This window comes from Acartia tonsa, chromosome 9 (genome assembly GCF_053477335.1).
Source record: "Acartia tonsa isolate MP-2025a chromosome 9, ASM5347733v1, whole genome shotgun sequence".
NCBI lineage: Eukaryota > Metazoa > Arthropoda > Copepoda > Calanoida > Acartiidae > Acartia > Acartia tonsa.
The window spans coordinates 9,377,768-9,403,324 of NC_137268.1; the positions used below are offsets into that span (position 1 = coordinate 9,377,768).

Sequence of the window (25,557 nt, forward strand, 5' to 3'; positions counted from 1 at the left end):
TCTGTAAAGGTTTTAAGCTATTTAACCAAGGCTACAAGTTGAGAATATTGCACCAATATTTTAATAATAGCAACCAAAGAAGAAAAACGTCAATTGCATTTAAATCCTTGGAAGCAGAAATTTGTGTATTGAAGTAGGGAAGGCAACAAATCGTGATAATTTCTTCTGTCACAAAATATTATCGGAAAAATTTGCCTAATACTTCTCAAGTGTCCAAAAACCAGAGTGCAATTAAATGACTAATTGGTGACTGCACAATCATTGACAATAAATGACTTTTTAGTGATTTTAATTAATTTGACTCTTTACAAAATGTTGAATTTAAGTGATAGACCCGGAGGGTATACACAACTCTCAGGGCATAATCAGTTTATCCAGGCTTCAATTCCAGGTATTAAATGTTGTTAGAAGCGTAGCTACTCAATAACTTGGGTATGTCCGTCAGTTTAGCTTAAGCAAGTTTAAGGAATTGTATCTTTCTTCTTTATTGGTAGAATGATATTTTTATAATATTTTTTAGTTTATTGATGTCATGTGTTAAAAATTGTCTTTAAATGTCCTTTAAACTTACTATTAAGATAACGTATACATATTTATTTAATCAATTTGTTAACTTTTCGTTACCGCGCTAAATGGGTGTATTACTATGTTTAATATTTTTTATAATTAGTTTTTTTATGTGTTTCAATGTTTATTAGATTAAATTTTATGATATAAGGTCTAGAACAATATATCTACTTTATATTTATTCAGTTTCTGTTATGTACGGATTTTAAAATGGCTTTTTAGAGTTTATTTTAGGCTAGGTTAGGTTAGGTTATATTGGGTAAGGTGATTGTCCTACAGGGTTAGGCAATTGGCCCCGCAGGGTCAAGAAATAGGACTAAAGCTACTATGAAAAATACGAAGAATCGCCCCTTAAGGTGCGTTGCCACGAAAGGGACTATACCCATAGTTTTTAAACAAATAACTTATGTTATAAAATTCCAATTTAACTTAAACAAATTACTATGACTTTAAATAAATTTAGACTTTATTTGTTTAAAGTATTGGTGCAAATTTATGGAAATTAGTTGATGCCAGGGAGGAATGGGACATTCCTACAAACCTTCCCCAAATATTTAGTAGCTACCATGGGCTAAATCTTATTTATTTGGATAAAAATTTATCAGTTTTCTAAACCTGTAAATTAGGATTACTCCAAACAAATTAGAAAATTAGAAATTGGTTTACAAACATTAATCAAAAAAAAAGGGTAAAACATTTGATTTATATTTTTTTAAATACAAAGAAGATATGTTTTAAAGTTTCTTTGGTAGTTTTGAATTTGAAAAAAAAAATGATAATCTTATGTTTAAATAAAACAATTTTAATCCATATTAAGTATCCTTTTACCAATGCACAAGCTAAATGCTTTAATATTTAAAATCTACATATATTCAAAATAACTTTGGAAAATGCAAAAAAAAGAACATGGCAAACTTTTATCCTTAATTTCCACACTTAAAACCACGCATAACCCTCCTTATTATTTATTTTTGATTGTACGTGAAGAAAGTTGCTCACAATAAAATTCTGACGTCATAAAAATGAGGATTGAGGAGAGAAGGAGTGGGAAAGAAAACCCCTATAAAAGAGTTGGACAATCCCTTATTTTTATGACGTCACACGCTGTTATTTTAGCGACTTTCTTTAATAAATTGATAGGGGTATATTTGGCCAGAGATCTAAAGGGATAAGACAATGGCCAATAAATTGATATACATCCCTAATGATTATCCCTTCTTCAGATTACAATTAGTGGTTGAAACGCTTAAACACGAGACAATCAAAAATCAATTTTAGGGTTTAGGAAGGCCTCGAAAGGCTTTTACCTCTAAGAAAAAAAATATGAAATCATACATGAAGGAAAATTAGGTGGGCAGGGGTTGTTCACTGACGATATCATGGATCCTAACTCTAGTTTGCTTGATAATATGAAAATATGAAATCATACATGAAGGAAAATTAGGTGGGCAGGGGTTGTTCACTGACGATATCATGGATCCTAACTCTAGTTTGCTTGATATTTAATATTTATGTAAATTGCAAATAGACTTTTATAGCAAATAAAAGTTGGAATTTCGCGTTGCAACTTTTGGCAGCAGTTAAATAAATTTCTATTCTAATCATATCAAAAAATATTTAAATGTAAATGAAAGATCATTTATAACTTTTCTGCTAGTTAAAATTTTCAGGATATTTTAATCATTGTGTTGATAAGAATTCCAGGTATTATCCTCTTCGAAATATTTTTTTCAAATTTTTGAAATTTTTTATAGCATCCCACCCCCCCCCCCCCCCCTCCCCCGACAGAACTATGAACTTGGCACCCTTGCCTACCTAGCCTGAAGTACTATTCATTAACACTCAAAAATTGTGTTTCAAAATGGGTTTTTATGTGCTCTACCAAGCACTTTAAAGTAACTTTGTTTTAATAATACATTTTCGCTGTATATTTTTCCATTTAAGCTGTGCTTTTATCAAACTTACTATTGCTGTTTAACTTATGTAATATGTATGAACGATCTTCTAATTTTAATCAGTAGTTTTTAAAACGTAATTTAAATTTTAAAATTATTTTTAGTATTTTGCATTTATTGTTTACTTTATAATAAAACTATTTAGTGTCTCATCACTTTCACAAAATTTATCACAATAACAAATCGTCCGAACTACAAATTATAACAACAGCTTTTTATATGGTACCAGGGATCTAAAGGGATAAGACAATGGCTGATAAATTCATATTCATCAACAATGATCCAACACCCCTTTTATAGGTTACAGTTAGTTGTTAAAACGTTTAGACACTCAACTTGATGAACCAACCAATAAAAATTCAAAAAATTCCCAAAGTTGCTAACCAAAAAGAAAGCGTCATTTTTACTGCTATTGTGTCTTTTGCGAAAATAAGTTTTTTTTGCAGAAATGATAGTACACAAAACAATTTCCATGCATTAACTAGAAATAGCCAATCATGACAGCAACAATTGTTCAATAAAAGTTTCACTGAAAATATTACAAAAATAGAGGTTTTTTTTAATTAGATTATTATTTACATTTTTTTTAATAAAAATGGATAATTATCTCTACTGGTAGTGAAGCAGTAGAATCTAAAGTAATTAAAGGTAGCAAAGATGACAAAATCCATTAAAGTAAAACTCAATTAAAGTTAAATCTCGCTTTTGTTTGCATACGACAACCTACCAAGAAGAATCCACATTAGACTCCCCCCCCCCCCCCCCAACAAAAGAAAAATACTCGATCTTTTAAAAAGTAAACCAAAGGTGGTGAGTTAAAATCCCCAAATTCCTCTTTAAAGTGCCTAAAAAAGCCTCAAGAGACAATGCCGCTATTACATAAAAAAACTGATCTTACTATTGTACTACTTTAAACCCCTAAAACGGAAAAGGCACTAGGAACTTATCTTAAGTTTAAAGCAAAATAAATCTTATGAATCTGAAAAACAAATATTGAAAGGTAATTATTGTTAGGTCTATAAATTATATTTCTTATTTTCTTTAAAATGTACATATCAGGATTTTATCATTGTATTAATCATTAATATCAGTTGTCTTATTTATTGTCAAAATATGAAATGTGGCATTTTAAAACTTTTTAAAAACTTTTTTTTCGAAAATATCATTGCAAAGTTTTTATGCTAAATTATTCTGATTGTTGACAGGTTGTTAGTAGCGAAGCTACTCTGTCATTAGAGAGTGTTAGTACTTACGTCCGTTCTTCAGAGAAACCTTATTTTTAAATGACTTAGAATTATGTTTACAATTTTTTTATTTACATTGATAGCATTTACTTTTGTTTTCAATCTGAAATGTAATGTTTCAACATTTTGGTTTAGCTGCACAACATTAGACATGATTGTCCTTGTTCAATAAATGATTGACAAGGAAGTGGTTTTTTTAAGTAGCGCAGCTTCTTTGCAAGTTTGTGTCTTTAGGTTAGTTTGTCATTTAGTAAACTTCAAAAGTTCTCTAAGCCTAAAGTTTTGTTTTCAAATGAATTGTTTATTACTTTACGTCTGGTTAGGTAATATTGGATACTAAGAAGCCCCGCAAGGTTAGGGTCTCGAGCAGTTGACAGGCTTATTTTTAATTAATTTCAAAAGTAAAAGGAGGAGGGGAGTGTTGTTGGTGCTATTGTGTGAAAGCCCAAAATATTCGGATCTACTGCAGTTCACGGTAAAATATTGCTGGTAACGAATATTGCCAAAAATCTATAAATTTTAAAGCCTGCTAACTGCCAAACGGCTAAACGTACAGATAATGCCCGCACTCTGTTTTAAGCGGCATAAGAAGGCCTACAAATAATCTGGAATAGCCACAAATCAATTATGCATAATTATCTCGCAGTGCAGAGAAATGCGCGAAAAAAGGCCTATTTTACGCGTTTTTTCTTCATTGAAGTTTTCCCTGTGCATCATTGGATCTGGGCTATTTCAGATTATTTGTAGGCCTTCTTATACCGCTTAAAATGGTGTGCGGGTATGATCTGTACGTTCAGCCGTTTGGCAGCTAGCAGCCCTTAAAATTCATAGATTTTTGGCAATTTGCGTTACCAGCAATATTTTACCGTGAACTGCAGTAGATCCAAATATTCTAATATATTTTATTATAAAACACATTTTTTTCTAGCATGTGTATTTTTTGGATAAAGATTTTGATAAAACTTGAAAACTGAAAAGAATACTCCGTTAACATCAATCTGTTACAGAGATAACACTTTCAAAGGCATAATTAGGTTCTATAATTATGTTATGAAGTGATAACAGCAGAGTATCGAGCTATAATAGACTTATAACATACTGTTATTTTACATATTTAAATACCTCTAAAAATCTTCTATTGTTAATTTGAATATTTCACGGAAGATCGAACCTTTTGGGATAGATCAAATAGGTCTTGATAAGGGCGCCTTTTCAGAATAGGTTTTTTTTTAAAGACTAGTACTGAAGCTTTTCGTAGTGCCTACAAAATTAACGTCATACTGGCCTACCATTGGTAAATTAAATGTTTACTGGCCTGTCATTGTTAATTTAGTCTATGTATCAGACTATCATTGGTAATTTGTATTGTATGACGTCATTTTTTACAGGCACTATAGAGCTTCTTAGATTTAAACTTTTAAGTCAATGTGTAAAAGCTACTTTTGTTTGAATTATACAATTTTTTAAAGAAGATTTCTGCAACCATAAGGACCAAGGTTTAATTGAAAAGTGTTTTACCCTTAAAAACTAGTATTTTAATTCATCTATTTTAAATGAATAATAATGATTGAATCGTCCTATTAATCTCAGAATGATTTTTCACAAATAGGAATTAATTCATAAGCATAGCAACTTTAAATACCTATAACTAAATTTGTATTATTGATAAAAATGAATTTTAGTTAGGGCCCATATAAAATAACCTACTAGGGTGTTTTCAACCCATTCAAATCTCCTTTTTTCTAGCAACAATGACCATCTAATGGTTATTTGCCATACAAAGAAAAACGCCGCGATCCCTTTTTTATAGAATCGCAGATACTTTACAAATGGGGTTTGTCGGTCTGACTGTATTTCATAAACAATAATAATTAAAAAGATCTAGAGAAAATCAAATAATTGCCCTAACAAAAAATAGTATGAAATTGTGCCTTGAAAAATCCTACAAAAATTTGTTGTTACCTTTTGTTTCAACATTTTATCTTTTCTTGCTGTATAATGCCTATTTGTTCTTTTTCGCTAAAAATATTAATAGCTGCATTACTAAGGACTTTTTTGTTCTAGGTTTTACAAAAATTTGTGAAAAAAAAGATTGAATGTCTTAATTGTCCCCGTTTTGTCACACTAAAAGAGATTTTATATACATTTTGTAAAAAAGGGTTTTTCATATTTAATCTAAAATTGTCTCAAAACTACTGGTAAAATATTATAAAACAACGATGAAAACATTCTTAAAAACTAAGCCTAACAAATAAGACTGCTTTACATCCAAACCTTAACAAACGAACAACACATTATTTAGAAGGGGGACTGCCTTCCTTTTACACATCCAGTAAATCAGTGGATGTATGTAGAAGTATGAAAGATAATCCCCAAACTGTTTAATTTGAGCATACTTACATATTAAGACTTGATTTTAGACATGCTTCGCTCATAACGCTATCACTACTAGTTGGGAACCATCCAAATAAATATTCCATAAAAGATCCAAAGTTTTTGAGTCAACGAAAAACAAACGTGTTTACAATGGATCCGTATTTGAAATTGACCCTGTATAATTATATTTTACATAAATAGTATTGAGTATAGCACGCGACATCCATTCATCTATACTATTCAGTGAGAGAGAGAGAGAGAATAATATTGCATAACATAAATTTACAAATACAATTATACATTGAGATCTCAATTTCAAGGGCGTGACAACAATTTTTCTGGTGACAAAATATTTAGAAATACAAAATACGGATGACAACATTCATTCAGTTAGTTTTATTCTAACATGCGTTACAAGTTTTAAAATGTCCTTAAAATCATGATATGTTTGGTAGGTATAGGTAATCCCTGAAAAGATTAATCGTATTTGTTTTAGAATCGTATTTAGTACGTTAAATCCCTGACAGACAAACGGACAGACATCCTCAAACTTTCTATTCAAAAGAATTATTTTTTATGTTTTAGAAGATGATTAGTTTTTTATCAAAAATATGTTGACACTACTTGTCGTCTGAGATGATTTTTAATATGTATGTAATTATCCATACATAAATATTAATTATAAATAATTATCTCAACAGAATAAATTAATTATTCATCTGTGAAGAGCAGGGAGGAAGGGGACCTTGAGCTGTTTATTACACTAGTCCCCAAAGTCCTATATTAACTTTTTTGTTGGCCTAACAACCTTGGGAACTTTTATAGAATTTAGCTTTGTTGGTTAATTTAGTTGAGTGTGCAAAAGTTTCAACTACTAATTTTAATCTACAGAAGGAGTAATTCTGCGTATCATCAATGGGGATGTACATCAAATTGTCGTCCATTGTCTTATCCCTTTAGATTCCTGAGTGATGAGTGTGAATGTCTTATTAATCCCTCATTAATTATGTCGACACCATCTTTATCAAGAGTGGCAGTATCAAGGATATGGGCAAATATATAAGATAAAGGTTCAGTGGATAGCGAGATCATAAGTTACACACATTTTAGTTTGCTATTAGTTGATACGCCTCAAGCCTCTAGGAGAAGGCAGAGTATGTCAGGAAAATAGTATAAATCCAGCCCATTTACAATACATACGATACATTTACGAGTCTTTTGATTATTTCCGGCTTGCGAAAATATTGAGAGAGGAAAGATTTTCACATTAATATTAAAAAAATAAATTGATTAATTTGATTAACAGAATATCTCTTCCTGTCCCTGAATTATAATTAAATTATAATTAGAATTTTAATCACATAAAGAATATTCCTTGACCCTTCATCATATATTATGTAATGCTTTAGATCTCCATTAGTAAGCTAGTTTTTTTTACAAATGATCAAAAGAATTACATCTTGTATAGATTTAAAATTATTTTTGGACTATAGTATCTAAAAATTTAAAACCAATGAATGGGAGAGAGAGAATATTGTCAACACACCATTTGAAACATATTTAGACCAACAACGTACAAACGTGAACAAGGATAATTTTGTCCAAAAATAGAACAACAAAAAGATAAATAAAAAACATGTTTAACAAGGAAAAATATCAAAGGCAATTTTTACCCAGTTAGAATTTTCCTTCGATATGTTAAGTATAGATATTCCAGAGCTCTATCCGCTTGTAATAGATTAAGTAACATCCAACAGACAACCAAACCTTAGATTGCACAACCTTTGTCTGGAAGTCCTAACTGTGTAAGGATTGAGTAATGTCTGTTTATGGGCCAAGACATAGCAGCAGTAACGTTTCTAGTATGACAGAGTATATGCCTGACTTGAAACCGACACCTACCCTACAGCCAGACGGCACGCTAACTGGTAATTTTTAACTTGTTTTGAAATTCCCAACATTTTCTAGTTTCTGAAATACTGCAATAAAGTACAATACTTATTCCTGAATTTTGTATTAGCCTTCAAAGACATCCAGACAAACGTACCTATCTAAGCTGTAGAGTAGCTGCGCTCTCAAAAATTTTGTATGGCAGATGAGGTTTTACATTTGCATTAACTAAATTTTACTAAGAATGACCAATTATCAGGGGGAAAGGGAAAAGCAAATCTATTTTCTCGTATTCATTCGAATCCGGTGGATAGGAACCGGTTCTCGTCCATACGAAAAAACTATGTCTAGCATCGTATTATATCCAGATTTCTACGAATATAGAAATGTACAATCATAAGTTTTTTTAGCCGGTGCCTTCGGCACCTTGTGGCTAAAAAAATGGTTTTAATCTTATAATTGTACATTCTATATCCGCGGAAAGCTGTTTATAATACGATACGAGAAATAACTATTAGTTTCATTTTTTCCAGCTGACATCAGTTGATAACAATTAAAGTAAAAAAATGCAATTGGTCAGAAAAAAAATATTTTTAAGAAAGTTGCAATGTAGCTCATGCATATCTTTTGTATAAATCCGAAATAGCATTTGTAATTGAACTAATATCCAAATAAAATGTAAATAATTAAGAATTAGCTTATGGCAACTGTTTAGCATTATACTTCATTTTCTTTTTTTATAAAAATTGCTTATTCTTAAATCCATGATAAAACTCCAAATCCTAATAGAATGACAATACTTTTTAAATGACCAGTGTTATGTATATTTGCCATAGAGTAACTTTCATTAGAATTGAACTTTTTTGGTGATTCCTCTGACTACTATAAACTACCAGGAACATTGGACTGTTTATTACAATAATACCCAAAGTTTCATAATGTTTTCTTATTAGTTGGCTTAACAACTTGGAGACTTTCATTGAATTTTTATTGTTTGTCTCAATAAGTTTCAATCACTAAGTGTAATATACAGAAGGGGTACCATCATTGGGGATGTATAAAAATTTATCGACCATTGTCTCATGCCTTTAGATCTCTGATCTATCATACATTTTACTTAAATTAAAGTTCCTAAAAAGTTAATCTTTGGTTTTAATTTAACCAATGATCCTTTTGAAAACGTAATAAATATTTTACATACATTTGTGCATACATTATTTAATCCTTATAAGCGCGTTCAAAATTTTTTTTGGTTTTAAAATAGTTTTGCATCCTAAGTAATGAACTCCCCCTTCCAAAAAAAAATTATCTACCTCTAACAAGGACAGAAAAACTCCCTATTAATACATTAAAATTATGGGGGTATTTCAATGCCTACTCCCATCGGGTGGCCTTAATCCTGCGGAGTTACCATGTACCTTATATAACCTAACCTAAACAAACACAAAGTAAACAAACAAAGAAAAAACCATCCCCCTCCCCGTAATTTATTTTAAATTGATGCAGGTTTCTGTGCTCGACTAGGCACTTTGAGGGAAACCTCCAAACAGGCTAGGAGAACTTAGTGCTATTCTTGCCATAACATTATTTTATTTAACAATGAAGCACAAACATATGCTTTTCAGTGGACAGTTGACCTCTTAATCAGTATTGGCAGCGCAGCTATTCTCTTTGGGGTATGTCCGTCTATCTGTTCTTTATTATACTTCTTAAAAACACATAATAGAAAATAAGACCTTTTTTATTATAGATTAGCGGCTGCATCCCTAGCATCTAGGAACTCTTTATTTAAAGTGACAGAACGAAGCTAGAAAAATAGCTTAAAACCATCCTAAGACCTAAATCTAAGAATGAAATAGCCTATGTGAAGCTCTACTCAATTAGAGAATACAATCAGTTCTGTAGTTATTGAGATCTTAAGCCTCAGACAAAAAAAATTACTACTTATATTAAGATTGATGTGATTTTTTTGTTTGTTTGATGCTGCGTTACTTTTATATTTAGCCTTCCTTGTTTATTTTAGGTATTGACAATATAATAGTTGGTTTACAACTGTTACTTTAAATCTGTTAAAGTTACGCCCATTTTGCCTTCATTAGGAAGTAATTCTTGGATTAAGCATAAAAATTAAAGATTATAATTTTTATATTTTTATGATAATTAGAAATAATTAGGGTTTAGATTAAGGTTTTAGCCTGGGATTCAAAGGGATAAGACAATGGCCGATAAGTTGATGTACATCCCCAAATGATGATACACAAAATAACCTCTTCCCTAGATTACAATTAGTGGTTGAAACGTTTGGACACTGAACTAAATGAACCAACCAATCAAAAATCAATAAAACTACCCAAGGTTGTTAAGCCATCAAATAAAAAAAAAACGTTATTATAAGACTTTGAGAACTAGTGCAATAAACAGTCCAATGTCTCTTCCCTCCCTGGGTTTCAGCCAGGAGGGAGAGGACAATGGAAAATTAGTTAAGCAATAACTTGATATACCTCTCGACAAAACGGACAAAATGTAACCCATTGACATTCAAATTGAAATAAATTTAAAAGTTTTTTTTTCTCAATGAGGTCTCTTGAAGTTACACTTGGCTGTTTAAGATAAGGATAATAATTAAATAGTAAATATATCAGCATTTAATAACATGTTTCTTAAGGAGGGAATAGTAATTGTATTGTAAATTATATTGGTATTCAGAATTAAACAAACATGTTATCTTATTCGTTGGCTTTAAAACTTCAGGAACTTCTCAAAAAATATTGATTGGTTTATACTAGCAGAGTTAAAATATTTACACCAATAACTTCATTCTAAAGAAGGGGGCAATTTGGTGTATCATAATGTTTAAAATAACTTTCTACTTCATTTTAGATTAAATTTAAGTATCTTTATTACATTCTCTAGGTGCACTTTAAAATCTATTAGTGCAGAACAATAAACACAAGAAAAAGAAATCTTGAATATGCAAAAAAAAATTCAAAAAGAATACATTAGTGATTAGTCCAATTTGGAAATTTCTTGTCTATATTTAATTTTTTTTGCTTTTCAAATTGACATTGGCTTTAGATGTAATTTTATCCAGGGAGGGAGGGGACATTGGGCTGTTTATTACTATAGTCCCCTAAGTTTTATAATAACGTTTTCTTTTTCATTGGCTTAACAACTTTGGGGACTGTAATGAAATCTGATTTGTTTGTTCATTAAGTTGAGTGTCCTAATGTTCCAACCACTAAATGTAATCTGCAGAAGGGGTAATTTTGTTTAACATTATTGGGGAATGAGGATGTACATCAATTTATCGACCATTGTCTTATCCCTTGATATCCCTGGATTTTATCTGCAAATTTTATCATTTTACCATTTCCTTAACGAAGTAGGGCGTTTTAACACCACCTTTCCCCTTATTGCAAATAAATTCAAACAAATTTGCCTCATACTGTACCATAGTGTGGGAGATAGTATTATGAAAAGTTTTGAGAGGTGTGAATTCAATTTCCATATGTAAATTCTTCTTCAAACCATACAAACATAGGTAAATACCAACCGAGTTTACTCATTTGTCTAGCTTAAAGTTATTTTCCTCGCCCCCCTCCCCTAAAAAAATTATCTCAAACCCACTAAAAAAGGGATTTGCGACGTAGTTCAAAGTCCCGAGTCTTATTTAAATAGATATAAACTGATTTTTTTTATCAAAATGCGGGTCAAAAAATAAGGGGAGAGAGAAAATTTATATGCCAAGGCATTTCCGAACTCTATTACTAATATTGTTACGTTTCTGTTGATAAAGTAGCAATTGGATTCTTTTATTTATGGAATTAAAGTTTAATTTTCAATATACATATTAGTAAACATTATTGTGTTGCATTCCAATCCTATATAAGACTCGAGATTTTAACGTCTTTGGGGAGTAATGGTCAGTTTTCAAACTAAGTAACAGGGATAAACATTTTCTCATATAGTTTATTTTTTTATTTTACTCAACAACAGAATGATAGATGTTAATGGTCTGATTTACTTTTAGACTCCTTTTTTGTCATTTCTCCCTTGAAGGAGTGTTAATAATCTTTGAGTCAACCATCAGACTACCAATTTTAATTAATTTAATAACTTTGTTGTTTAAGAATATTGAATATATATTATACCCTGTTTTGAAATCTATATTATTCCGTATTCCATTCCGAATTATATTCCTATATCTGTTCAATACTATTGCATCACAGTATATTTTCAACCTAATAAAGCCTGTTATTATATTGTGATATATTTGAAGCAAAGCTACTCTAGGACCCCCATCCCATTGTGCTTAATGGTATTTCAAGTGTTTCTCAATGCCTCTCAGAATTACCATAGAAATAGGAAATAAAACCATTCAAAATCTATAAAGTTTTCGTTGCAGCAAAGCTACTCTATAAGCTAATTCTTACATAAAAGTAACAGGATGTTTGTGTGTATAAAGCTTAAGACCGCTGCAATGATATGGTTTTCATTTGCAGTGAAGCTTCGTATAGGTTTTATAACTATTTTGGGGTAGGATACCTCCGCCCTCCCAAAAGAAACCGCAAATGGAAAAAAAATCCCCCTTTAATATTTTTACTTCTCTTAAATGAAAAGTAGAGGGCCAACTTGCCACCCCTCCCCATACCTTAAGTACCCCTAGAGGCCTCTAGAGGCGTATCTGCTAGTGATATATAAGGAAAATAAAAGCTAAGCAGCTCTATTAACATATCTTTTTAGATGGACGTCCAAATGGAGTGGAGGATAGAAAATTATGGACCTTGTCTCTACCTTCCAGAGTTTCAGGTAAGCCTTGAGGGAAAGATTCAATCTATATTTATTAAGTTAATTATTGTATTTTTAAAAGCGAAGCTTTTCTATAATTAGTGTCAGTCCGTCCGGGACAATAAGCTCTTTTCGTTCATTTATTTAGACATGTTAGAATTGTCCTAACTATTTCAAACTTTGCATGACGATTCCTATAACAGTTAGGTACAATCAAGTCCTAAAAATGCAAGTTTGTCCTGTAACAATATCCTGTATTTAAGCAGTTTTGCAAACAATTTATTTATAAATTTTTTTGTACTGATAATGAATTGGATAAAATTGCTTTGGTTTTAAGAAAATTTATTAAGGTCAAATAAAAAAGTACAAAAAAATCAATTATCATGAATTTCTTAAAGAATCTTAAATAGTGTTTAACATAATTATACGTATAAAAACAAGGACAACAATGTCCATAAGCAGCGCAGCCACAACAAGCTAAATGGAGAAATCTGCAAAAGTGGCAATGTATGTGTGTATTATAATGCGGTCTGTCGGTCGAGATGATATTACCTCTAGGGGCGAGGTTACTGTCTATGACAAGATTATAACGTCAGTACAAACAACCAAGCATTAATAAAGGAATCAATATCTTCTTTTCTGTCCAGGGCATTAAGTAAAATAACACCCAATGAACAAACAATCCTTTGATTGCACGACTTTTGTCTGCAAGTCCGTAATGTGCAAGGGCCACCAAATTTAACGTGCCTGTTGTAGATATTAAACTAGTTATAGAGTATCTGCACTATTTTTAATTATCGTATTTAAGGTGTCAAATAATTATGAAATGAAAATCATTTTGTCCCACTTTTTTATGTCAGTCTACAGGGGTCGATAAGGATAAGACAATGGATGATAAATTTATATATTCCCCAATGATTCAAACAATTGGTTGAAAAGTTTGAACACCTATAGTTTGAAAACAATCAATCAAAATCCTATCCAATAATATAAAGTAATAAGCTTTTTTTGTCTGTAGCGAAGGATCTCGCCAACTGATGAACTAATATGGTTCTTCTTTACAGTGAAGCCTCTTAGAGGCTCTGAGATGGTTTTAGGCTATTTATTTTTTTATAAATAAGTCTGGGTATGGTTTTAGGCTATTTTTCTGCACTCCGAATATAGATTCCTGAGAGCCCCTAGATGCTAGGAGCGCATCCGCTAGTTTAAAGTATTAGGAGTTTTTGATAACGTGGTTATAAAACTTTGGGTACCAGCGTAACTTATTGTCCAAGGCCTACTCCCTCCGTGGTCACTGGTCAGTCTGTGTAAAAAAACCAAAGATAGGGAACTTGAAACATAAAAATTTCTAAAGTAATTAGATGTTTGTTTGTCATTTTATTGAGTAGAAAAAGATTTAAGCTACTCTATTCTACATTTAGGACGGTCCATTCGTATTCAAATTTATAACGGAAAGCCATTATTGTTAATTAAGACATGTTAGAAGTGTCCTATCGATTTCAAACTTGTTGCCAGCCTTCTTTAGAAAAATATCAAGAATAGAGATATACAAATATGAAAATATTAAACTAAAATATTATTGAATTATTTTTGAAGCAATGGTCAATATTAATTAAACTAAGATCCTTAACAAAATACCAAGTAATAAAACGGGATTACAACAAGTATGTGAAAATACATAGAAATATCAAATGGGCGATAAATAGATGTACATCCATACTGACAGTAAACAAAATTATCACTCCTATGGTAAAAAAATATTGGTTGAAATTTTTGGACTGTACTAGTTTAAAACCAATCAAACAAAATTCATTAAAGGTACCAAAAATTTTCGAGCCAATGAATAAAGTAATATTGTTATAAAACTTCGGGTACTGCTGTAATTTAAAGCCCAATGTCCACTCCCTCTCTGAAAAAATGGAAAAGTGGTAGATAGTAGAGGCCCCTCTCTGGATAATAGGCTGAACATTATTGACAGCTATTTGACGACTTTCTTTAATTTATACCATTTAATTGATTCATTTAGATAATTGAAAATACCCACGGGGAAACGGATGGTATTAGTAATTATTTATCGCATCGTATTATAGACAAGTTTCCGCGGATATTAAAATGAAAAGTTATAATAAAATACCAGTTTTTGTTAGCCTCGAGGGCCCGAGTTAACAAAACTGGTATTTATTTATGATTTTTATTCTAATATTCGTGGAAAATTGTATGCAATACCATACTATACATGTTTTTTTTGTATAACTGAGAATCGCTTATATACCAGCGGATTTTAATCGGTTTTGAAGCCATACTGGAAAATGATAGATGAAAACTATGATACACATAAGCATAATAGCGTTAAAATATCTTCGGATGCCATAAAAAGTATTATATAGCAAAACGTTGCCAAAAATGCCTCTTTATTTTATGACTTTGATAATAGATAATTATTAATTAGCCTTTATGTTTAAAAAAAATTTAATCAACTATCAAATATGAGATTTTCATTTGTTTCTTAGATATATGGCATATTTTTCAATCAATTTAATTATCCAGTTTTCCATGAAAAAAATTTGGACAGTTAATGTATGTAAATTACACACTCCTCTGAAATTGAATTTATATTAGTTTACAGCTTTTTATATTCATACTGCAAATCTTTTCTTCATTCATGGCGCGTTCCTCTATTCGTACAACTTAACGGCTAGCTATCAGGGATCTAAAGGGATAATGAATTGGCCGATAAATTGATGTACGTCCCCAATGATGATACACAAAATTACTCCTTCTGTAGATTACAATTAAGAGTTAGGACTTATGGAAATCCAACTTAAAAAATTAAAATACACTAAAAGTCCCCAAAGTTGTTGAGCCAAAGAATAAAAAATGTTATTATAAATATTTTGGGACTAGTGTATTGAACAGCCTAATGTCCCCTCCCTTTGATACATTTTTGAAGATTTTTTTTCTATGCAGATTTTACGGATTGTAATTTGTTTATCATAGCTTAAATATATTACGAGCATCTTCGCTTTTATGGCTGTTGTCATCCTTGTTGTTTCACATAGCTTAATTTGGGACTTTAAAAGTATTAAATGCATGGATTTCATTAATATTTAGGCAGTCATTGCATTTTTATTAAAGTATTTATTAAACCTTCTATCTATAATTATTTTAATAAATGGATGCAGCTACTCTATAACTATAGTCTGTTTAGTGTTCTATATGATTATGATACAGAATATACTCAGTCTCTGCGCAGTTTCACTTCCATTGTAAAACTACTGAATTTTTCATATTATTACTCTATTACATATTTTCATGTCTGTGCATTTGAAAATTGTTATCATATATTTCTTGCTAATTGTCCTCAGTTTTGTTTGTTTGTTTATGAGTTAAGATCTCGATAATTGAGTTCAACATTTCAACATTCACTTAGGTAGCTAGATGATTTTAGAATATTTTATTTTTAGATTAACTCTATTTTACCTTCCAAACCCCTTCAAAAACAGTGCTCCAAAATGCTAGAAGCGTAGTCGCTATTATACTATTATATTAAATAGTTTTTTGCTTGTCCGTTTAGATATTAAGAAACTTCCTGGGAAGGTTTCAGACTGTTTTATCTTTCAAGTCTTGAAGTGCTTAAGGGCATTGCCTCATTTCTCCCACTATTGCCTCTAGTCCTAAATGCTGGGGGCATAGGATTTGAATACTATCAAATTATTAAGTTATTTATTAAGGTGAAAGCCCGCGAAGTGACGAAAGAAACGATTCTGACTCGATAGCGGACAGTTCAAGTGATAGTGTAGCTTTGAATCTTGTAGCACCTCAATCATATAGGTAAGATTTAAATCTTGTAGCACCTCAATCATATAGGTAAGATTTAAATCTTGTAGCACCTCAATCATATAGGTAAGATTTTAAGTAGCACCTCAATCAAATAGGTAAGATTTAAACCTTGTAGCACCTCAATCAAATAGGTAAGATTTAAATCTTGTAGCACCTCAATCATATAGGTAAGATTTAAATCTTGTAGCACCTCAATCATATAGGTAAGATTTAAATCTTGTAGCACCTCAATCATATAGGTAAGATTTAAATCTTGTAGCACCTCAATCATATAGGTAAGATTTAAATCTTGTAGCACCTCAATCATATAGGTAAGATTTTAATCTTGTAGCACCTCAATCATATAGGTAAGATTTAAATCTTGTAGCACCTCAATCATAAAAGTAAGATTTTTGGAAAGAAATTAAATTTAATTTTAAAAAATGATTTTTTAAAATAGGGTATGGAGAGAAAAGAACACAGTAATAGTGTCTGACTGATTATGACGTAACAAAAAAAAATTAGCCAATGAGAGGCCGTTATTGACCAATGGTAAAATTTATAGTGGCCTCTCATTGGCTAATTTTTTTTGTTACGTCATAATCAGTCAGACACTATTACTGTGTTCGAGAGAAAAGATAATTTGAGGGAAGATGATAAAATACTGGGATCAAGGAAATATAATTATCTGATTATTTATACATGCAGACAGACACAAACACTTATAGAGTAGTTACTCTACTTAAATTCAACATTAATTTTATTTTAGAAGATGTTCATTTTCTCCCAACAGCAGTGGAAACTCCGGAGAGCTTCCCTCTAGTCCTCCGGCAGCTAGCAGCAGCCCCAAACATTCAGCCAGATGTAGCAGTCCCAAGCTTTCAGCCGCTGGCAGCAGCCCAAAACATTCTGCTAATTATTTAAAGGTACATTAAAATTTTTTGTCAAACAAGGATGACAATAACCTAAATTAGTACTCTTAATTAAAAGTATGTCCTTTTCTCTGTGTCAATCTAAGTCTATAAGACTTATTGTATTAAAATAATATTCATAAAATTAAAACTTTTAAATCAAATAGATTTTCATTTTGATATACGCGGAAAGATATCTATAATACGATGCGATAAAAAAAACTATTATTGCTTCAATGGTAATTTGTTTAGACTGAAACAAGCACATATCTACACCGCAATCCTTCTTCAACTAGTTTAGCAGCTAGCCGCCCAGCTGCCAGCCCTACGGCAGCTGCTATCCACACTGTACAAACAGCTTTAACTGCCCTACAGGCTGGACAAATGTCACTAAATCAGCTGATGGCTCTGCAGGTATTATAATTAAATCTACGAGATCAATCCTTAGTAAGTTTATGTTGTATGTTGTTTTAAATTTTGAAAAAAAACGTCTATTTTTAATTAGGTAAATCAAATTGTTGCATAAATTTTTCATGGTATTTATCTTTTTAGGCATCTCAACCCACCTTGCCGTGGTCTGCCCCTTCCCCAAGTTTCAGCAGTCTACCTCCATCATTCACTACCCCTTCCCTGTCAACCCTGCTGAGTTCTTCAGGGTTTAATGGTCAGATTAGCCCTGCGGGACCACCCCCACCACCAGCCTCTAGACTGTCAGGTAAAATGATTAATTTTACTTTCACATTTGAGCAGCTTATAGTGCCTAATAAAAAATGACATCATACAATACTAATGTCTAATGATAGGCCAGTATACATCGTAATTTACCAACCAGTGGTAAAATGCAAACTGGCCTATCATTGGTCATTTTTATTGCAATGTAATGTTTTCTACAATAAGGTTAAGAAATTTTTTTCTTCATCCTATTATATATTATATATTCATCCCGAAGCTTAAGATCTCAATGACTACCGACTACATTAGGTAAACTTCACATAGGTCCCGTGAAGGTTTTAGGCTATTTTATATTCTTAGGATGCAAACTCCTTTAGGTTTATTAAATTATTCCATTTATTTAATGGAATAAAGATTTTTTGGATACTTTTAAGATTGAAGTTTTGTTTTAATCACAAAATATATAATTATATCTCAACACATTTAGGAATAACAGAGCTAGCAACTCTGCAGCTGTATTTGCAGCAGCAACAGCAAAATTTACAGCAACAAATGCAGCAAATGGTCGCGTTCCAACACCAGCAGTCATCACCACCCACTCCGGCACATAATACAGTCATGTTCTTGCAGTCTCAGGTAGAGTTTGATTGATTGATTATTGCTTGTTCGATTGAGTTATATTGTGGTTTCCTCCCACAAAACAGTTATGAGAAGCTACCTTGTTAAGGAGAACCCGATCGGTTCAGTGGTTAGTAAGATCCCTCGGTATAAACAGACAAAAATACATACAGACATCCTGTTACTTTATAATAGGGATTTTCTTTAGCTTTTTTATTTACCCCTTTTTATGTTTTGCACTCAATATATTGGTTTATTTTTTTTAAATTAACTAGCTTTCTCTCTCTCTCTCTCTCTCTCTCTCTCTCTCTCTCTCTCTCTCTCTCTCTCTCTCTCTCTATCTATCTATCTCTCTCTCTTGAGCTTTCTCTCTCTCTCTCTCTCTCTCTCTCTCTCTCTAGCTCTCTTTATCCGTCTATCCTTTTCTATCTTTCTTGCTATCCTGTTTTTTTACCTTTTTCAATCTATAGACATTTTTTATTCACATGATAATAGATAACAACTATTTTAGATACAGAAAGCTGTTGCCCAAGCAACCCAGCAGCTACAAGACCTAAAAAGGCTTCAGGAAAAAGAGAGCAGCCACCAACCAGCCGCCAAAGACTTAATTCCTCCCCCATTAAGCACCCACAACCCCTACCTCTCCTCCCCACCCGCCTTGATGACCGCTCACGCTCGCATCAGCCCTGTCTCCACCACTCCCCACCGTCCCCTCCCCGTATCATCCACCTATTCCCCCATACAATCAGCTGATTTAAAGACGGAGTCCTGCACAACGGAGGAAGAAATGAGGGAAATCTCGTCGCCGGAGCCGAACTCGCTGTCCCCGACGGAGCAAAGTCGGCTGGACTTTCACCCGGAGGAGAATATTGAACTGGAGGATTTGGAGGAATTTGCGAAAGATTTCAAACAGAGGAGGATAAAGTTAGGTTACACACAGGTAAGCAAATTTGTAGCTTGCCATTATTTAGGGGTGGGGGTGTAGGTTTTTTTCCTGCACCAAACCTCTTTGCTGGGCCCTAACCCTGCAGGTCTACTTATAACATAATATAACCTAACCTAACCGGACCTAAAGTAACAAACATACAAGCTTTAAAATTTTGCTCTACATAAATCCAAAACTATAAATTTTCATTTTCTTAATGACAAATTATATTCAGGGTGATGTTGGATTAGCCATGGGCCGAATGTATGGCAACGACTTCTCCCAGACCACGATCTCCAGGTTCGAGGCCTTGAACCTATCCTTCAAGAACATGTGCAAGCTGAAGCCGCTGCTGCACAAGTGGCTGGAGGATGCGGACGGAACTATGACACCCTCTAAGTTAATCTATTCGAATATTAACCACCAAGATCTTATTGGTAAGGTTTAGAGATTAAATCAAATACTTAAGTGCTATATCTTTTTTAAAAATTTCTTTGGGTATATCCCTCTGGATCTATCCAGAAAAGTGTCTATCGAACACTTAAACACTCCTCTACTGTTTTTTTTTTAAATAAATTGAAAATTGTATTTTTTTATATTTCTAATCCCTGAAGGGGCTCAACCTCTGCTTGACCTGTATACCCAATATAATCTGACCTAACCTTACCTAAAGTAATAAAAAAAAACTTCTAAAACGACCCACCCAACCCCGTTAATCTAAACTGTTTTTAAAAAAACTTGAGTAGGGTTTTTAAGATAGATGGAAACCTCTTATACCTCTTAAAGTGCATTTTATAATTCAAATTTTTTAGGCAAAAGGCGTAAAAAGCGTACATCTATCGAGAACAATGTACGCTACACGCTGGAGCGAGCTTTTATGAAAAATCCCAAACCCACGTCGGAAGAGATTCGAGCCATCGGAGACAGTCTTAATATGGAGAAAGAAGTGGTTAGAGTTTGGTTTTGCAATAGGTAAGACAATAATAATCATCCTATAAAATAAAGTTGTAAGGGTTTTGTCTGAAACTAAAGATATCAGAAATTGCTGGTTTGAATGGGTTATACTTTTAAAGAAAGCTTTATTTGGGTGTTTTTAGGCTATTTTTCTGTTGCCACTCCTCCTCCCCTAGAGGCTAGGGGTGAGACAACTAGTCAAAATATATAAAGTAGTAAGGTTTTCTTGTATTCTATAAATCAGTAGGGCTCTTTGTCTGTTTGTAAATATCTCACTAACCACTAAAAAGTTTGAGTTCACATAGGTCCTGTAATGGTTTTAGGCTATTTTATGCATCAATTTCGGTCTTAGCTTACTGTTTAATACTCTACTGTTTTCTATTAATTAAAATGTTGTTTGATTGTCATTGCTGCACTACTGAAAGGCATGGCTGTCCTTGTTTTACTATCAACCTTTTTAAATTTTTTATCCTTTAGAAATCCACCAAAAAGGGTTTGTAAAAAATCAGTCAAACTTTTTGTTAGGCAAAATCAAGCCTATCCTTTTTCATTATTGGAGGGATGTACAAATTTTAACAAGAATAAATTTATACATAAGTAGCGCACTAATAACAGCATATTAATATGTAAGATATATTTTAAAAAGAAGAAGCGTTAAATGTAATACAGAAGAAATTCTTATCAATTCTTGAAGAATAAAATGGTTTAAATCATTTGATTAGAAGCTAGGAATATTATTGCATCATATTCAGATTATCCTAGTAGCTTCAACCTAGCCTCTAGGGGAAGGCGGAAAGTAGTTGGGTGGCTTATTACATACGAAAGCTTCCCTGAAAATTACAACCCATTAGAACCAGTAATTTCCGAGATGTTTAGCCTTAGACAATATAGACAGAAATAGCGTAGACAAGCTGAATGCAAAACTTTATTATAGAGTAGCTACGATACTATAAAATCTATTGACAGATTCATACAACATAATCCTTTCTTGTCTTCAGCCCCCCCACCACCCCACCCCCCAATAGTACCCTGAAGACATGTTGAAATTATGACCAACAGTGGTCATAATTATTATCTACTGTTTGTGTTGTTCCTGTAAATGTTATATAAATAAAAACAATGCCCAATAGTAGTTTAACAATATAAAGCTGACAATACATAAGTAAATAAATCACAGAGTATGACAATCAATAAGTCAAATAGACGGATAGATGAAGCCTTATGAACTAGCTATACAATGATTAAAAGGTTCAATAAATTGTATAAAGCATTAGCAATTAATGTTGTTCCTCTTAAAATAATTCTATGATCCCTTTCATTTGAAATATTGAATTGAAATATATAAAAATGTTCTTCTTGTATGCTTTAGCTTAAAACATCCCCCACCCAATTTCTTCATTTAAGGTGTGTTTTAAAAACAGTTAAAGTTGTTTAAACTGTTTAAAGCTTTTATTTATATTGTAACTATTGTTTAATTAAAAAGTATACTAACCAGCCATTGGTAATTTATCTTTGTATCAGCCTTTCATTGTATGACGTCATATTTTTATAGGCACTCTTAATAGCTTCAACTTGTTGCTATGTCGGACGCGAAATGTTTATTGGTCTATAGTCAGCCTGGCTGAAATATTTACCATGCGAAGTTTAAGACCTCTGAAAAAATGTAGTTCAATCAAAAAGTTGGTTGGTTTTAGGCTATTTTTGTTGCTGTATTCCGTGAACACCTTTTATTTTTATCCTTGCAACCAAACCCTAGCAGATTCAATTTAATAATTCTATTTTTTCTTCTTCAGACGACAGAAAGAAAAGCGGATTAACCCCAACTCCCCCCTGCACGGAATGGGGGGCGGATCCACCTCACCCCCACCACTGCCCATGCCCTCGCCCTCAGGGATGCTGGGTGGTATGGGACCCCACCACACCTCCTCGCCCACCCCGCCACCGCCTCAAACGTCATCAACAGCTGCCTTGTTAAGATACTCTGGTCTAACTGCCAACGGCGGTTCTGTGTCATCTAGTGCGGCGGCTAGCGCATTAGCAGCTGTTTTTGAAAGCTCTCCGGTAGCTGCTTTAGCATTAGGCATGTAAAAATGCCCCTTAAAAAAACTCTATTTCAGTGATTGCAGAATTGAACTTAAAATCATGAAAATTAAGTCAAACTTTTTATTGTTATAAAAATAATGTAAATCAATAAAAAAAAAATTATAATCCGAAGCAAAACTTAGTAAAAATTTATAAGTTTAAGTAAAATTATATCTTTTAAGTTTATCTTAAGCCATAAAAAGCTTTTGCAAAAAAGGGCTAAGAATCGAATATCTATACTTTTTAAATTATAACAGAACAGACAATAAATATAAACAAATTTTAATGAAATATGTAGGATGTATGCAGAGAGGGAGGGGACAGTGGGCTGTTTTTTTTACACTATTCCCTAAAGCTTTATTATAACGTTATCTTATTCGATGACTTGACAACTTTGGGAAATTAAATTGAGTTTTGATTGGTTTGTTCATTAGGTTAATTGTAAAACTTTTCATCCACTGCACTAATTGTAATCTACAAAAGGTGTAATTTTGTGTATCATAATTGGGGATGTACAACAATTTATTGGCCATTGTCTTATTCCTTTAGATGCCTGCTTTGTATATCCTATTTTATTCAAAGTTTTTTTTCAGAATATTTGTCAATTCCGTCAGATTTGACGGGCAGAGTAAAGAGTTGAATAAGACTTTAATCCCCGAAAACACGGGGAATCTGATATCCTTGTTTTCTTTTCCGATTCCCCTGGCCCAACCAGCCAGACGGACATACAGACAGACACACTTTTCACGCACGGTGTTAGGTTATTTAGCAACGGGGAATAAAATATTGAAATTTTAATTCCGAATCTTTAGTTGTTGTGCTTTTAGCAAAATTTTGTTTTATTTTTAAAGATTTTTTTTGTAATTTTGAAGATTTTTTATTTAACCAAAGATAATATTATGTAAAATGATATCCTTATAAAATAAAGTTTTTTTGTGATACAAACATATTTTTTTCCGGTGTAAAAAAGTTTAGTGATTGATATTTCATCAAAAGAATAAATATTTTTCCTTAAAACTTTAGAGTTAATGTTTTATATTATTTGAATTGGCAAAAAAGTTCTCAAATGAAATTTTTCCCGTAATTGAAATTAATCATAAAACTTCTTGTACGAAGTTCTAATGTAAAACTAGACATTATTAAAACTAATTGATATAACGAATAATCAAAGAAAACGGTTGTGAATAAATTAAATAATTATAAAAATGTATTTCTTCTATGTTTCTGTCATTTTCTTTTATAAATAAATTAATCTTTTCTAAAAATCCTCATATTTTTATGCAGCTTTTTTGGTCAAAATGTATTCTGTAAACTAATAATTATGTCAGAACAAGCCTAAAATCCAAATCTCATTACAAGAATATTTTTATTTTAAATCATTAAATTAGGTCCTTATATAAATCAAAATTAACTACACTAGTTCCCAAAGTTTTATAACCACCTAATCTTATTCCATGGCTAAACAACTTCTTGTACTTTTTTTGGTTCGTTCCAAACCTGAAGTGAACAAATTTTTCAACTGGTAATTTTGTTTATTATAATTGGGATTGTATATCAATTTATCATCTATTGTGAAAATAAAAGCTGCATTTACAAATATGAGGATAAAAAGTTGTGATAATATACACATTAAAATGATACCAGTTATAAATTAAAACCACCATTATGGCATTAGTTAATATTATTTGTTTTTATGTTAAATTATTAATTTAAATTATTAAAAGCATATCTGTATTGTATTAAAATAAAAGTTAAAATCTTATTCATTTGTATTTTATTGACAAATTAGGTAAATTATACCTATTTATTTCAGTTTACGCGGGCAACTTACTTTAATTTTTTACTTCGTGTGTTCTTTTGAGGTCAGAAGAGCCAGAGCCATTTTTAAAAAGTCCGAAATGTCCTATTTCTATATCTTATGAAATATAGCATTAAACTTACCAACAACTATTGCATAGCAATCCTAAAAAGTATACCCACAAAAGTCATTTTAAAACTTGAAATGTTAAAAAATAAGTTTGAATATTCAGAGGTTTTGTGATTTTTTAGATAAAAAACCCCAGAAAAGTGTTGAATAACAAAAAAGGGTTTTTATAGCTACGCACATATGAGCAATTAGAACTGGAAAATAAGTTTTTTTTATGTTTCTTTTGGTTAAGCAATATTTAGAATGTCTACAAGGACTTTACTTTACTTTTTAGGGTCGTGAAATCAATGAATTGGTTGTCTATTTCGGTGTTGCTAAACCTTTTACCCTGGGGGTTTGGCAAAAAGGGCTCCCTATAATTATCCTAGGTTGTTGGACCTGACGTTAGAGTGTCATTGACAGCAGTCTCGCTCGTGTGAGGAAATTGATAGGTAGGGGGTTTAGGAAAGCGTTTTTTTAATTAGTGGAAAGATTAGAGTAAAACACTAGAGGGAGAAAGGGTTAAATAACTGTATCTCCCCATCGCAACCGTCTTGTGCAACCTTTCTATTGGGGCATTGAAAATCAACTAATGGTCTCGCTTATATTACATAGCCAAGTAACAGAAAATTAGTTAGAAGCAGATGAAAGAGGTCTTTGAAAAATGAAGGGAGGTAGTTGTCTGTATATACATCTATACTATAGATCTGTTGTGGGAAGGGCTTTAAGTGCTATAAATAAAAAAAAAAGGATTCTACCAAAAAAAAAGAACTAAATTGTCTAATTTGAGAATGCACCTAATTATAAAATATTGACACAAACCAATCAAAATAATCAAACGGTTGGGTCT

The 25,557-nt window shown here is 31.9% G+C and overlaps 1 protein-coding gene across 1 annotated transcript; it reads left to right on the forward strand.

The window, feature by feature from the left end:
- Window positions 1-312: 312 nt before the first annotated feature.
- On the forward strand, window positions 313-22,910 carry LOC145328536 (uncharacterized). The gene is made up of 11 exons (XM_080172251.1): window positions 313-391; window positions 12,776-12,841; window positions 16,552-16,651; window positions 17,409-17,565; window positions 17,803-17,964; window positions 18,103-18,265; window positions 18,710-18,858; window positions 19,352-19,780; window positions 20,001-20,202; window positions 20,578-20,737; window positions 22,513-22,910. The coding sequence occupies exons 1-11, from the start codon at window positions 313-315 to the stop codon at window positions 22,805-22,807; spliced, it is 1,962 nt and encodes a 653-aa protein (XP_080028377.1). The 3' UTR covers window positions 22,808-22,910.
- The last annotated feature ends 2,647 nt before the right edge of the window (window positions 22,911-25,557 follow it).

Excerpts from the sequence above, each read along its gene's own strand:
- LOC145328536 (XM_080172251.1), top strand. The coding sequence starts at position 313 with ATGTTGAATTTAAGTGATAGACCCGGAGGGTATACACAACTCTCAGGG. Across the intron at positions 16,652-17,408 it reads GTAGCACCTCAATCATATAG|AAGATGTTCATTTTCTCCCA; the intron begins GTAAGATTTAAA and ends ATTTTATTTTAG. Across the intron at positions 17,965-18,102 it reads ATCAGCTGATGGCTCTGCAG|GCATCTCAACCCACCTTGCC; the intron begins GTATTATAATTA and ends TTATCTTTTTAG.